The following is a 14,741-nucleotide window of genomic DNA, read 5'->3' on the forward strand; positions in this document are numbered from 1 at the left end:
ACTTCATGGGAGATCTGAAAAGCAGCAAGGACAGAGAGTCAGGATTAAGATCTGCCAGGAGGATCCAAGAGGTGAATTTTTACTTTTAAACCCAGGATGCATTCAGCATTGCACAGAAGCTGCAGGGCAGGGCAGTGCTGAGAAAATCAGTAAGAATGCAGGCCGCTGAACTGAACAAGAAGAAATCGTCAGTACCAGATGAGGTCTGAAGTCACCATCAATAAATATCAATACAAAATGTCGGGGGACTGAGTCAATGAGTGTAATGAGGCTGGCTTAATCTGAGCACTTTCATTTATCTGTGATAGCAGAAAATTCCCCTTTGGAGGTAGCTTCCCTTTCCACTTGGCCTTCTGTGTCTTGGGTTTAGTTCGAGTTCAATTTATGCAGGCTGCTGACTAAAAGGTGTATGAAAGCATCATTAACCCTTTGAGTTCCCCACCTTGTGCTACGTCCTAGCCACTTACAGAGCACACATTTTCAGGGGCTCATAGTCTGGCCCAGTGTGTGTGTGTCTCCAGAGCATGAACTCAGATATACTGCAAAGGCAGCATCAGCACGTGCCCATATCCTGGCTATATATTTCTGTCACTCCATCTCTGTCCAGACAATCTGCAGCTGTCTCATCTAGATACAGTAGGTGTTTATGCCATCACGCCTGTGAGTACCCACCTCAGCTTATCTCAACCAGGAGTACCAATACACACATGGTTGCCATCGCTGCCTCAGGTAGTACTGGTCTATGTGCTTAGACTATGACACTGTACCCTGGCATGCCCCCCTGTGGCTTTGTTGAGAATCAATGTGATATTATGCAGATGAACTGAATTTGGTCTTCAGCTCAGTCGCTGCCTCCCTGAGAGTCTGGGAGCACTGCAGAGGCAGCAAGCATAGCTCAAGGGGAGTGCCTTGCTCCACGAAGAAGTGGACAGCATGGGAACAGTGTTGATCCACTCTAGATAGAGCTACATACAGCCTGCCTTACCTGGAGAGGTGTGTTTGTGTAGTATAAGAACCTGTGTAGAACAGAATCCATATAGGGCCTTTCCTTGGGGTAAATGGGGTGCTGGGGGAATCCCAGAGTTCATTCCCATTCCCTCAAAAAGAATCTGGAAAGGAATGAATGAATTTTGCCTGGAATCTCTGTCTCCAGCTTCTTAAATATTCACTCCAGGACATTTGCGGGAGTAGCTGCTCCAGTGCCAGCTAACATGGCTAATTTAAAGCAGAGAGGGTTCTGGACTGATGGCTTCATCTGGGCTGCCAGTGTGTGTAAGTGATAAGCAGGCTGATGTTGTGGTTTGTTGTTGAATCCTAAGCTGGCTAATATTTTAAATCATTTGGCACTAACAGGTTGGGCTGGCTGGTATGGCAAATCACTCAGTGGCACCACAAATGTGGGCTTACTGATATATTAAACCCACTACTGCAGTAATAACCTGGGCTGGCTGGTACATGGAATCAAGTTTGCACCTATAACCTGGGTTGGTTGGTTTACTACAGCACTCTTGTAGAGGTCCCCTGGGCGGGCAGCTGGTCTAAAGAATCCATGGGTACAAAGAGCCTGGAAACAGTTGCTCTGTCTGTCTCTCTCCTGCCATTTTCTAAGCTGGCTTGGATGACTTTTATAACCTTTTGTAGAACAGTTTATTTTTTGGACCTTTGAAGAAGTTTGGCTGCAGGTTCTCATGATGTTGGTGTCATGCTCCCACAGTCATGCTCTTGCTAGAAGGCATCACTGAAAGCAAAAATATTCAACAAATATAATAAGAGTACCTCAACTATTTCTGGTTATGTTGTCTGTTAGATGCCAAGTTACAAAGCCTTCCCAAAGCTATTCAGACCATTTTGCACTAGGGTATGAGAAAGGCAGGATTGTTACAGCAACTTGGGACTTAGAGATTATTAATTTTTTTTAATTGTGTTGAATTTTTTCCACTAAACATTTTTTTGAAGGGAGTGGAAATTGAGGGGACCTTTGTCACCCTTCTCCAACTAGCTCTGCTTCTTTCCTCCTCCAAACAGCCTCTTTCCAGATAATGTTGTATCCACATCAATGCTACACAGTACTAGCATTTAGCCACAGAGGGCAACATGGTCTTATACGTTTGAATGGTTCTGACATTCCAACCAGCAGAGGGCATTGGTACAAAGCATGGTTGGAAGACAGACTGATACACATACCATATTATTATAAAGTTTTGCTACCTTTCTCTTCTCTGGCCTGGTTTTTAAAGTCCTTTTTCTGGGATACTAGGGTCAGAAGTAGGTTGACCAGATGTCCCAATTTTATAGGGACAGTCCCAATTTTTGGGTCTTTTTCTTATATAGGCTCCTATTACCCCTCCACCCCCTGTCCTGATTTTTCACATTTGCTGTCTAGTCACTCTAGCCAGAAGTGACCTATTGCTACTTCCTTTTTCTCTCTGTCACAGAATGCTCCTGCCATCGTCTGTTTTGCAGGCAGCATTATCACTTCCATGTTCTATATCCTGCATCACTTACAGTAGCCACCAGTTCCCCATCTGCATGCACCATTCAGCCCTTAGCATGCTTACTTTCACTTTCATCTCTGAAGCGCAGTGAGACATTGTGCCATGCAAACGGCTGGTTCGAATGTCTCAGAACTGTTCCCATAAGGATGTGCATTTGAACAGGAAGAGATTAAATTACTGGAATTGAGCAAAAGCAATTTCCCTGATAAGTGCTTGCCTTGCGTGCTGTACACTGTGGAACTTGTCCTCCTGCTAGGAATGAATTGGTGATCACCAGCACTGAGAAATCACTTCAGCTTTAGTTGAACAAGTTGATACATACTTAGGGTCTGTGTTTCCTCTCTCACTCCAACTCTCCCCTACTGGGCCAATTCTGCTCTCACTTTCATCGCTATCCACCAGGAATAACTCCGCTGAGGTTAGTGGATTAACAGTGGTATAAATGAGATCAGAATAAGGCCTACTGACTTCAGAAGAGTTACTCCTGGTTTCCCTGCTGTAAGTGAGAGCAGAACAGGGCTCATTGATAGGGCTGGATTCTTAGTTGGTATAAAACAGTGTAGCGCCATCAAACTGAATGGAGCTATGCCGCCTTACTCTAGCTGAGGATGTGGCCCCTAGGTGTAATATTTCACACATACAAAACTGGTTCTGTTCACTAATGACAAGGGATCTGCACCCCTATCTGAGTTTCATGTAGTGTGTTATATAGTTTATGTTACAAAGCAGAGGAATACAAATATACAAGTATCCCAGAGGCACCAAGTAACATAATCTCTCCTATTGTTCCCCTTGGCTCTGTTCAGATATCGAGCTGGCTGTGCACCAAATAAGAAGAATCCACACTGTCACCTCCATGTACTGATTTCCAACTGTAAGTGGATTATTTGGATGCAGCGATACTAGCCAGAGCAGGAATACTGTAACAATTTGTGTACTGTGGGTGCTGAGAGCCATTGAACCCAACTGCAAACCCTGTATATGATGGAAACCGCTTCAAGCCAGGTGGTGCAGCAGCACCTCCGGCACCCCTAGTTCCAGCACCAGTGGCCACTAAAGCAGAAAAGCAGCCGTGACCATTAACTTTCCCTTTTGTGATTTCCCCTTGAGCACTTTGTATGAGTGAGACACAGGACTCCAAACAGCGTGTGGTGAAAATGGACATGACCCGGGTGCGGCTGGAGGCAGAGCTCATTGGCAGTTATGGTAACAGACTGAAAATGTGGGTTATGTGTCTAGTGTACCTAGATAAACCCCCCAGAAGCATCAGAGGAATCAAACTCTTTTCCTTCCTCCTGCCCCCGACCAGCTGAAACCTTCCTGTTCTCTCACTCTTGCATGCACCAGTAGTCTGGTGAAGTCCATAGGTCTGCTTGTGCGACTGTTAGCCAACGGGAGGACGGGGCTCACAATCAGTCCAGGTCTCTGTGCTCGTGGCACTGTGCTTTTGAGAAGGCCCGGGTGCTACTGGAATCCAGTGATGCTGAAATTATACAGGCCCTCAGCCTCCAAGCAGACCCATCTGGGTGGAGTCCTAGATTTACATGGATTCTCCCTGACTTTTGGTACAGGTGCAGGGATCTGCCTGGGAAAGCCGTTTGCAGAGGTAAGGCCGAAGATTGTTACTTTGCTACTTTATCACCCATGCCTACTTTTCCTTTGCACTTTCATAGCCTACTTCATCTTGGCAACACTTGATGTACATGAATCCATCCTTATGACTCCTCATGGGAGAGAGCTGAGGGTTCTTGTCCCTGTTCTATGAAGGGAGATTTGCTCAAGGTTACCGGAAGGAGTCAGTGTCAGGGCTGGGATTAGAACTCAGGAATGACCCGGCCTGTGCTCCACTCACTGCTGCAGGTCTCTCTGAAATGCATCCTTTGTCTATGGATGGAACTTAATAATCCAAGAAACAAGCATATCTTAAAAAGGGAAACCCCTGAGGTTTGGTCTATGTAACAGGAAGATCACAGTGTAACTGTCATCAATTCAGTTAGAATTGGTGGGAGGAACTGCTTTTTATCCATCTGCTGATAAGGAAAAATGTAAGACGGAGGGCTGCCTCTCTTCTGCTCATTGGGAAGCTAACGATGTCTTTTCCAGATGATATAATATTCCAGACAGTTTTGCTTGTATGCAGTTACTGTCTGCCTGAATTATGGATATTTCGGTTTGGCATCGCTGTACATATATTTGCTGTGAACTGTTTACTTGTGTAATGGAGTGAATACTCTTTAGAATCACGTACAGGATTTCAGTTTAATACCTTTCTACTTGCATAGTCATGGTATTGATTTGGCCATTGCAGGATCGGGGCCTTAGAGACTCTCTCTCAGCTTCTTTGAGTTATTATTGCTAATATGTCCTCTTCGTTTCACATAGGTGTAGCTCAGATTTCCCCTTTTGGGACAGCGGCTTTTGTAATTCCCAATAACAGACCGATGGAGTTTTATTTTGTAAAACAACCGCTCTCATCTCTTGCAACCTAGACAAGAATTTTTATGGCCGGTAAAGCCTGAAAATAGAATTTCATAATAGAAGACGCTGACACAGCTGTAACTCTTTAACAGTGCAAATGGCTCCTCCATAATAAAAGGAAAGCAGCCAAAATCCCACAGAGGAAAGAGCCGACACTGGGGAGGAAAAGATGGCCTTTTTGGTAGTCTCGGTCAGATATTTTCAAAATATCACCAGAAGGAAGAGGCTCCTAGGCAGACAGATTCCTACGAAACCTTCAGTGTTTCTCGGCTTGAGTGTAACTGCTACACCGGCCAGCATTTCCAAAGGTGCTTAGCTCCCACTGACTTCATCATGAGGGCTTGGAGCTCAGCACTTCTGAAGACCAGGCTCATAATAGCTGTTACTAAGACCGCTATTTAGCAATTAGAAAATATTTGCTGGGTTAAAAAGGTTTAAAATATTATTTTTTAATTAAATCTGACTACAAATGCTGATTGGCAATGGAAAGACAGAAACCATCGGTGTGAGGACAGCCTAGCACCAGAGCTGGTCCCACCTCCAGTGGAGCTAGTGGGAGCTTTGTGGAGCTTGCTAAAGTTCCCCAGCTGGTTATGCTCTCTGGGCTGATCCAACACCTGTTGAAATCATTGGATAGGCTCCCACTGACTTCAGTGGGCACTGGAGCAGAACTATAGGTAGCATGATAGCAGGGCCTCCTCTTGTATGTGTGTTTAGATCCCTCCCTGCCTTCATTGTGACTCAGGTCAGTAGGTGATTGCGTCTTTGCTGTCATGGGCCCTGCCATGTGGAACTTGCTCCCCCGCACCCCCCCCCCCCCCCAACAACCACCACAGATAATTCCTCCCCACTTCTGCTGTTTGTGCTTTCACATTCCTGTATGGCAAGCATAGCTGCTCTGAAATCCATGGCATGATGAAGCCAGATCCTCAGCTGCTGTTCATCAGCATAGCATTGTTGGCTTTCATGGAGCTATGCTGATTGACTAAGGTTCTGTAATACAGGACTGCTAACTCAGCTGAAATCTATGGAGTTAACACAGTGTAAATCAGGAGTGACGCCGGATGGAGTTAGGCTTGTGTAAAGTTAGTGTAAGTGAAAGATGATCAGGGCTCTTTATTTCCAAAGCACTGACTGCTTTGGTTCCCATAGTTCTGACTTCTCCACCTCCCATTCTCTTCTTATGCTGGTCCCCTTGTCCACTCTCCTTACATGCACTTTTCGTTCTCCTCATTTGAAGTTTGCAGTGGGATTTTTACTACAAAGTTTTTCTTGCATTGTGGCAAGGCATGCTCCACAAATTATATTATTATTAGATTTAAATAATGATGATTGCTCTCAATCAATATTCCACCCCTACCATCCCCCTTTCCTTTATGAGAGGGCTTGTTCTGATCATCTGCAACAGTCCCTATTATATTTGATTTTATTACAAGATATAAATTTCTTTCTGCAGCCCTGGAACACAGAGTGCAGAGAGGAGAGCAGAATTGCCTAGCAACCAGGAGAACAAAAAATTAAGAGAATCAATAAGCCTGGATGGAAAGCTAAACAGGGACTTTAAAACAAAATCTTTTGTTGTTGTTGTTCCTCCTCTGGTAATGATTTGCAATATCTCAGCCGTAGCATGGAGAGGTCATTATGTGCAACAGATGCTTCTGGGGGCAGGAAGGGCTGAGGGACTGGTCTGCATCAAAATTAAAGGATAGATGAAAACCCAGCAACCGGATACGGACTTGCATAATGCCCTCATCCTGCAAACACGCATATGAGTAATTCCACTGACTTTAATGGAACTATTCACGTATGCAAGTGTTTGCAGGCACAGGGCCAAGAGTCTATCTCAGGGCCAGTTCTGTTGTTATTTACACTTGTATAAATCCAGAGTAATTCCACTGAAGTCAGTGGTTGTACTCCAGATTTACACCAATATAACTGGAAAAAGAATTTGGCTCTGAGTTTTAAGGAGGTGACAGGCTGTTTGACATACAAGTGGGGGGCCCAATTCTGTAGATAGTCCAGATAAAATCTGTAGTAGGATTACTTCACAAGAGTAAGAGCTGCAGGATTGGACCCTAGGTTAATATGATAGCCAGGTTTTTCAAAGCTAGATAGAAAAAGCAACCTGTAATGTACAGAGGGTTGCTTCATTATATGAATTTTTTAAAAGATCAGAAATTAATGCAGTTAAACTTAGTATCTATCAGTAAAAATGGTAAAATAATTTAGGAAAATATTTTCCAGATTAAGGAGAAGTCCCATTGAAATCAAAGGCACTACTTACAGAAGTGAAGTTACACATGTGATTAAGTGATTGAAGGATCAGGGTCATAACTTGGATTTAGTGATGGTTTTCTGTTGGGTTATTTGCAGGGCCGGCACTTCCATTTAGGCGGCGTAGGCAATCGCCTAGGGCGCCAGGATTATTGGGGGGCGGCATTTTGCCAGCGGGGGGTGGCAGGTGGCTCCAGTGGAGCTGCCGCAGTCGTGCCTGCAGAGGGTCCCCTGGCCCCGTGGCTCCGGTGGAGCTGCCGCAGCCGTGCCTGTGGGAGGTCCACCGGAACTACGGACCAGTGGATCCTCTTCGCAGGAATGCCTGCTGCAGGTCCACCAGAGCCGTGGACCAGCGCGGGGGGCGGCAAAATGGCCGTGCGCCTAGGGTGCTAAAAACACTAGCACCGGTCCTGGTTATTTGAGTCGTGATCCTGAAAACATTTGCATACATGCTTAACTTTGGATGGAAGTCAAATCAATGGGATTCCTCATCATAAAGTCAGACAGATAAGTAAGCCTTTGCACCAGGAAAGCTTTGATTTTTCTTTTTAAGGGGATGGGGTGTAATTGAACAAGTGGATTCAAAAATTATTCTGGCACAGTAATTTCTAGGTGATGTATGATCTGTATGCAATTGACTAACAGTTGGGGAGGAAGGATGAGCCACTATTTAGCATGTTCACCTAGGATGTGGGAGACCTAGCTTCAGTTTGCTGCTGGACCACAGACTTACTGAGGGACCTTCGATAAGTCTGTTAGGGCCCAGTTCCCCATCAGTACAGTGGGGATTATAGCACTTCCCTACCTCATGGGGTGTTGTGGGGATAAATTTGTAAAAATTGGAAGGTACTCAGGTGCTAAGATGATGAAGACGTTTGTAAAGTGCTTTGAGACCCTTGCAAGGAAAGTGCTATTGAAATAAATCAGCTTTTTTTTTATTATTTGAATTTTATCAATACAGAAGGGGGAAAAGCAGGAGGGTCAGGGTCAGGGTCAGGGCCGGCTCTAGCAATTTCGCCACCCCAAGCACAGCAGCATGCAGCCAGGGGCTCTCTGCCGCTCACCAGTCCCGTGGCTCCGATGGACCTCCCGCAGGCGTTTCTGCAGATGGTAAGCTGGGCTTGCAGCTCCAGTGGAGCTGCCACAGGCGTGTCTGCAGGAGGTCTACCGGAGCCGCGGGAGCAGTGGACCGTCCGCAGAAACGCCTGCAGCAGGTCCACCGGAGCCACCTGCCGCCCTCCCAGCAACTGGCAGAGCGCCCCCTGCAGCGTGCCGCCCCAAGCACGCCCTTGGCATGCTGTGGCCTGGAGACAGCCCTGGCCAGGGGAAAAGTGTGGACATCAGTCAAGCTGTTTTTTTATTGAGAGAGGTATATATTTTAATTTTACTAAACAAAAATACACTCAATGATCAACATCAAACAAAAATAAAGAAAACTCAAAATATCAACTCCCAAAACATCCGCTAAAATAAACGCAAAAGAAGGCCCTGCTCATACTTAACTTTATGCACTGTGAGTCTTCCCCCTTGGTTTCATGCAAACTAAGGCCTCAGCCTTGTAAATAGATCTGTCTAGGTCCCTCTAGGTAGCCAGGCAGCACTTCATTGCAAACAGAAAAGTGCCCAGACAGATCCATGTCACCGAGGGCCCCAGCCTGCAAACGCTTGGGCAGGGGCTTAAGCTGTGGTCTCATTGAAGCCAGTGGGGCTACTCGTCTCTGCAGGCTGGGGGGCAAAAGGTGGGAAGAAGGTTTTGTCCTGTCCTCCCCGCAGCGCGCCGCTCTCACGCCCAGGGAGCTCCGTGGGGCCCGCCTGCAGGAGGGAGGATTCGCCACTGGGGGTCGCGAGTGAACCAGGCTGGCCAGAAGAGGGGCCCGGCTCGGGGCTCCTGCGAAAGGCAGCGCGTTCCCCGCCGCGGCGGGAGGAATGCGGAACCAGCGCAGTGCAAAGAGCTGCGGCGGCTGCTGCTGCCCGGGCTGGAGGCTGCTCAGAGCCCAGTGAGGAGGATGGGGAAGCGGGAGCCCTAAGCGCCCTGCTGCCGCCCAGGGGGTCCGCCTTGCCCGTCTGAGCCGGGGCCAGATGAAGCAGCCGCCGGCGGCGAGGTAGCCTCTCCAGCGCCCCCAGCCCAGCCCCATGAAGCTCATCTAGCAGAGGAGGAGGAGAGAAGCCGGAGCCGAGCCCTTCTCACTCGCACCGTCCCCATGGCGAAGGACAAGCCCAGGAAGGCTTTGCAGGAGCTGCTCCAGAGACCAGGCAACCAGCTGTGCGCGGACTGCTCCGCACCTGGTAAGGGCGGGGGACCGCGGGCTGGAGCGAGCGAGGTCCCCAGCCGCTGCCCCGGGCAGGCACAGAGGGAGCCGGATCCCTCGGCGGCCGCCGCCCTGTGGGGTCCGGGCTGCACCTGCCGCCCGGGCAGGGCGGTGTCCCGTCCAAGTTTGCCTGGGCCAGGTGGCCGACCCGCTCGGGGAGAGCCAGGCGGGCTGGGCGCCCTGCTGCGGCGAGCTCAGCTGCCAGCCTGCAGCGGGTGCAGTGCTTGCTCCTAGCCGGGCTATTGCAAAACTGCGGGCTCTGGAGAAAGAGGAAACCGGCCGCTGGGCTCTCTGGAAAGGGGCCGCGTGAGCAGGGTCCGAGCCCACCCTCGACCGGGGGTTCCCAGCCCCCATTGGCGAGGCAGGGCAAGAGGAAGGTCTCCCGGTTGCTCAGCTGGGGGAGGTGATGAAGGCGATGCTCCAGGGGACAGTTTGAGGGAGAGGGGTGAGCCCCCGATCCGGCAGCTGGCCGGCCAAGCCGTGCTCTAGACCCTGGTGGGGTGCCAGGGAAGAGAGGGTGCCCTGGAGTCCCAGCAGGGAGAGCCGGGGTACCTCGCACCCCTCCCCCCAGCTCTCTGGGGCTGACTTATGAATGCTGATGTCATCCCCGGCTACTTCAGCCGGTTTGTGTGTGAGAGCTGCAGTGCAGAGCGAGCCCTACGTTCAGATGACAATGACACTTCATTACTTTGCCAGGGTGGGCAGGCAGGGGTGAGGTCTGCAGGCGTGGGGCTGGGCGATCTAGTCCGTGTCAGGCTGGGGCTCTGCCTCCGTGATCCTGTCGTTATTCCTTCCCTGCAAACTGTGTGGGGCTTTTGTTGCCAAGTAGCCAAGGTTCAACAGTCCTGGCGCTCCCAGTGCCTGGCTGTGCCACTTCCTGCCAGCCAACCTTTGACCACCACCACACCGGTGTTTGTTGTAGACATTGCCCTTTTCTTCATGCTTCATAACTATACATGATAGTGTCAGTTGTGCTCATTGCTGGGGGTGGGGGAGGGGATGGCGGGGGCAGATTCTGAGCCAGACACACACCCTTCCTTGTCCTTTGAATGGAGAAGTCACTGGGGTATGAGCCTGGTGGTTTGAATGCCTTACTGAGTGCAGTGATGCTCAGGTCTGTGTTTGTAGGTGTCTGTACAGATCCCCTAGGGAAAAGTCCTGCAGAGTTTAATAGAAAATAACATTCTGGGGGAGAGTGACAGAGAATGATACCCTCTTGCAAAAATTGGTAGCTTGACTTTAAAATATCAAACCTGCAGAAGGGCTATTTTAAGCTATTACACTCTATAGGTTTTAGGACGTTGACAGAATGTTATTACCTTTCTGTAGCATCTCATTGATTTCCACCTTGTTAAATATCGGTAGGGTTTGGGATGGATCGTTTACTGTGGGTTTGTGTCCCTCATCTGCATTGAAGCTAAACTGGGATCCGCTAAAGATACTTTCAATCACATTGCACCTGGCTAGTGATGCCTAAGAACCTGCTACTACACTGTGTGTGTGGCTTTGCTGGCTGGTAGAACTCCACCTAGTCACTCCCACCTCTTGCAGTATAACCTTATTAACCAACTTCTTAGGCATCTTGCTGTACATAGCTTGGCTCTGATTGCAGTAGGAGTCTCCCGAAAAAACCTTCCTGAAGGAGAATTTTCAGGCTGGGACTGTTCAGATCGATAGCATAACTGTTAAGGGGGGAGTAATGCAAAGCCCACCCAACAAAATAGGGAGTAGTTACCCAGTATCATCATGATTAAGATGAAACTATGGCTCAGTAAAATAGCTTATGTTGTGGTTAGATTATTAGGGACTCCGAAGGTGGGTTTTAAAGCTACGAAGCCATAGTCTGCTGTTGGTCACACCTGGGTGCAGAGATGTGCTCAGTGGTATCGCATCTTGTAACAGAGAAAAAATTTGGATCACTGTCTTGTGATGCAAGATGTCTTATTATTGTAATTCAGTTCCTTTTCAATGTGGTCTAACATAACTTTAACAGGCTGGTTTTCTCCTGCATTGTACCTCTACAGCCCCATTTCCTCATTGACCCTTCCACTTTTGTTTTTTTAACCATGCACAGTAACTCTACCGTAGTATATGCCTCTGACTGGGGTTCAGTGATGGTAAACCGACATGCCTGTGCATGTTATGGGTTATTTAGGAAAATTAAAGATGAGAGACACAGTGTGAATGTCTATTACATATCAAATCAGTGGACCAAATCTGGTTATTTGCATTGGGGTAAAGGAGAGTAGGATATGGGGCAGTGCTTTCCAATCTAGGCAAGGCAAGGAGCAGTGAGATGGGAACAGTTACATGACCCTTGACTTGCATTGCCCTATGCTACATCCTGCCACGTGCAGGTTAAATAGCAGGCAGTGTATATCCCTGATCCTGCAGTGGCTCCCAATACAGCCAGTCATAAGAGTTTCTCCTGTTTACAGGGCTGCAAGGCCAGGCATATCAGCCCAAGTTTCCCTTCTCATCTTGTGTCTCATTTAGCTTAGGCATGAGGCCACATGTAGTCTACAGCAGTGGTTTTCAACCTGTGGTCCACGGACCCCTGGGGCCACAGACTATGTCTGAGATTTCCACAGGGATCTGCATCTCCATCTGAATTTTTTTTTAGGGTTCTGCAAATGAAAAATGGTTGAAAACCACTAGCTGAAAACCCACAGAGTCAATGGAGAGTAATCTTCCTTTTAGTGAGTGAACTGGGCGGGGGCCGGGGAGGGAACACACACACACCAAAATAGAAATAGGAAAGGAAAACAATAAAGAAAACAAGATGAGAATGGGAGAAGAGAGGAGAGAAAACAAACAGAAGACAGGAAGGCTGGTGCCAATTGGCAGATAGTGCAAGGGGACGGAGAGAATAGGCATTCAGCTGCCAGTCCAGTACAATCAGGGATCTGGTGAAACTAAAGGCTGATATTCTCTAGCATGGAGCGTGCATGTGTCTCTAACTAAAATACAAGGGAGAATTCATGAGCCAGTGAGAATCGGCTCCAAGATGCAGCCAGTTAGCTAAGAGATTCTAACAATAGGGTAAATAATAGAGCTGTTCGGAAAAACAAAACAAAATAGCTACTGTTTTCAAATTATTTTCATTCCATTTGTGTAGAAAGCAGCTCACTTCTCGCTTTTTGAAATTTCCTGCAGAATCAAATCTTTTTTTAGAAATCGTGATTGTTTTTTAAAGTTACATTTTTGTCAATTTTAGAAAAACTCTCCCTTATCATTGATTATTTTTGTTGCGGTAATGCCCCAGAGCCTCAGTCATGGATCAGGACCCCATGGTGCTAGGTGCTGTAGAAACTCTGAACAAAGAGATGGCTCCTGCTCCAAAGAGCTTGCAATCTAACCTCTCCTAGTGGCTAAGCTGTGCAACCAAATGGCGCAGCGAAAAAAACAGTCCCCAGAATGGTAAATGAGCGTACAAAAGTAACCTGAAATAAGCACTTTTCCCTCCAGGATGTATTGGCAACTTGGTCCTCTTGGTCCACATGCTCCCCCTGCCCTCCCCTGACCACTTAGGTTAACTGCCCCTCCCAAGCCTTATGGAGACCAAAACCAAAGTGAAGACCAAATACCTAAGGAAAACAAACTAACAGGCTAAATTTTTTCATTTGCAGTTTTTATTGAGTGTTTTTTTAAAAAAGGTTTTAGTAAAAACCTAATTGTGGGGGTTTTCTTTTGGGGTGTGTGTGCGTGCACTCGCAAAAGTTCATTTTTGCAGAAAAAAGTAATTTTTGATTATAAGTGCTTTCTGTCCAAGAATTCCAACCTGCTATAGCGAACAATGAGAGTGCACGTTATTCAAGTCTTTGAGACTGAATTACAATGCGTAAACCATTGTAATAAAACCATTACTCGGAACGCACAGCCCTAGATATCACATGCTGCAGGACTCTTCGTTGGATTGTGTGTCTCACCTGGTGGAAGCCAGGTTGCAGCAAGTCTGTTTCACTGGACCAAGATGTTTGTCATCCGGGAAGGCGGAGTGCGGTGTGCAGTCTGACGGCACAGTGAATAATCTCTCCTGGTGGCTGGCGTGCACTGTCTCCCAACATGTTAGAATGTTTTTTTTCCTTTAAGACTAAAGCAGCAGCACTTTAGCATTGCAAGTGTAGACTAGCCCTAATATGGCAATTCAATTGGTTTTAAACCATTCTTTGTCTCCAGCAGCATCTTTCTGCACATGTGAGATGATGGTTGTCTGGGGCCATAGCAAGGCTTTGCATGTTTCTTTTCATATTCCATTCTTATCTGGATTAGGGTTGCATTTCCGCTGGTTCAAAATCTTTTTACGTTATCAGGGAGGAAGAAACATGGACCTGCAGGCAAAAGTGCAAATGCCACTGGAGTGATGCTACGGCTTAGAGCTTGTCAAGCGCATTTTTATGGGCTCCAACCCATTCATTGTTAACTTTCTCTCATGTGCTCTCATCTTTCCCATTTGACTGGAACTATTGAAATAAATGGGCAAATGGGTAACTTCAAATTTCATCTAATTTTAGCAGGATTTGTGATAATGGGAAGGAAGATCAACAGAAATGATAATAGGGTGGGACCATGTTATTAGGGCCTGGTGCTGGGCACTCAATTCCCATTGGAGTTGAGGGTATTTAGTACCTTGCTGAACTGTGCCACTCAGAAGAGCCTGAGGGTTGAGGAAAGCGCTTACAACAGGAGCCATTACCACTGTAGCTCCCACATACCCAGGAACTGGGGCATCTTCCTGTGCTTAAATTGTTGCTCCAGTTAGGCAGAGCCATTTAATGCAATAAACACATGGCATAAGGTTGACAGGAGGAAAATGTAAAGAAGTGCAAGAAACCCCTTGACTTGTTTTGGGAGGAGGAGGCCATTGAAAGAGGTGGGCTGGGGGCGTGGTTAAGATCAATCAAAAGGATAGGTAAGGAGCTAGCGGGGCAGAGGCGGAGAGGAAAGTGTTCCCATTGCATTTGTGTTTTGCTTTAGACCATCTCTGCAGGGAGAAGGGCTTTTTGAACTACAAGAATGCTTCATGTTGCAGTGGTTTGACTGTCCACCCCAATTTCATAACTTGCTAAGCTTGCAGCACTGCTGTGATCTGCAGATAACAAGCCCAGGGGGGCACTTAGGCCCTGAGCACTGAATGCAAAGGGTTTGGCATATTTGTAAAAATGTCTGGGTAAAAGCTCTGCTG

General features: G+C 47.4%; 1 protein-coding gene across 1 annotated transcript in view; it reads left to right on the forward strand.

Annotated features, from left to right (window-relative positions):
• The first annotated feature begins 9,126 nt into the window (after positions 1 to 9,126).
• ADAP1 (ArfGAP with dual PH domains 1) overlaps positions 9,127 to 14,741 on the forward strand; it is a 100,025-nt gene continuing 94,410 nt past the window's right edge. The window contains exon 1 of the mRNA XM_032771006.2: positions 9,127 to 9,533. Within this exon, the coding sequence (XP_032626897.1) occupies positions 9,449 to 9,533 (85 nt within the window). The 5' untranslated portion in view covers positions 9,127 to 9,448. The remainder of the gene's footprint in view (positions 9,534 to 14,741) is intronic.

The sequence above is a fragment of the Chelonoidis abingdonii genome, chromosome 9 (assembly GCF_003597395.2).
Source record: "Chelonoidis abingdonii isolate Lonesome George chromosome 9, CheloAbing_2.0, whole genome shotgun sequence".
In the NCBI taxonomy this organism is placed as follows: domain Eukaryota; kingdom Metazoa; phylum Chordata; order Testudines; family Testudinidae; genus Chelonoidis; species Chelonoidis abingdonii.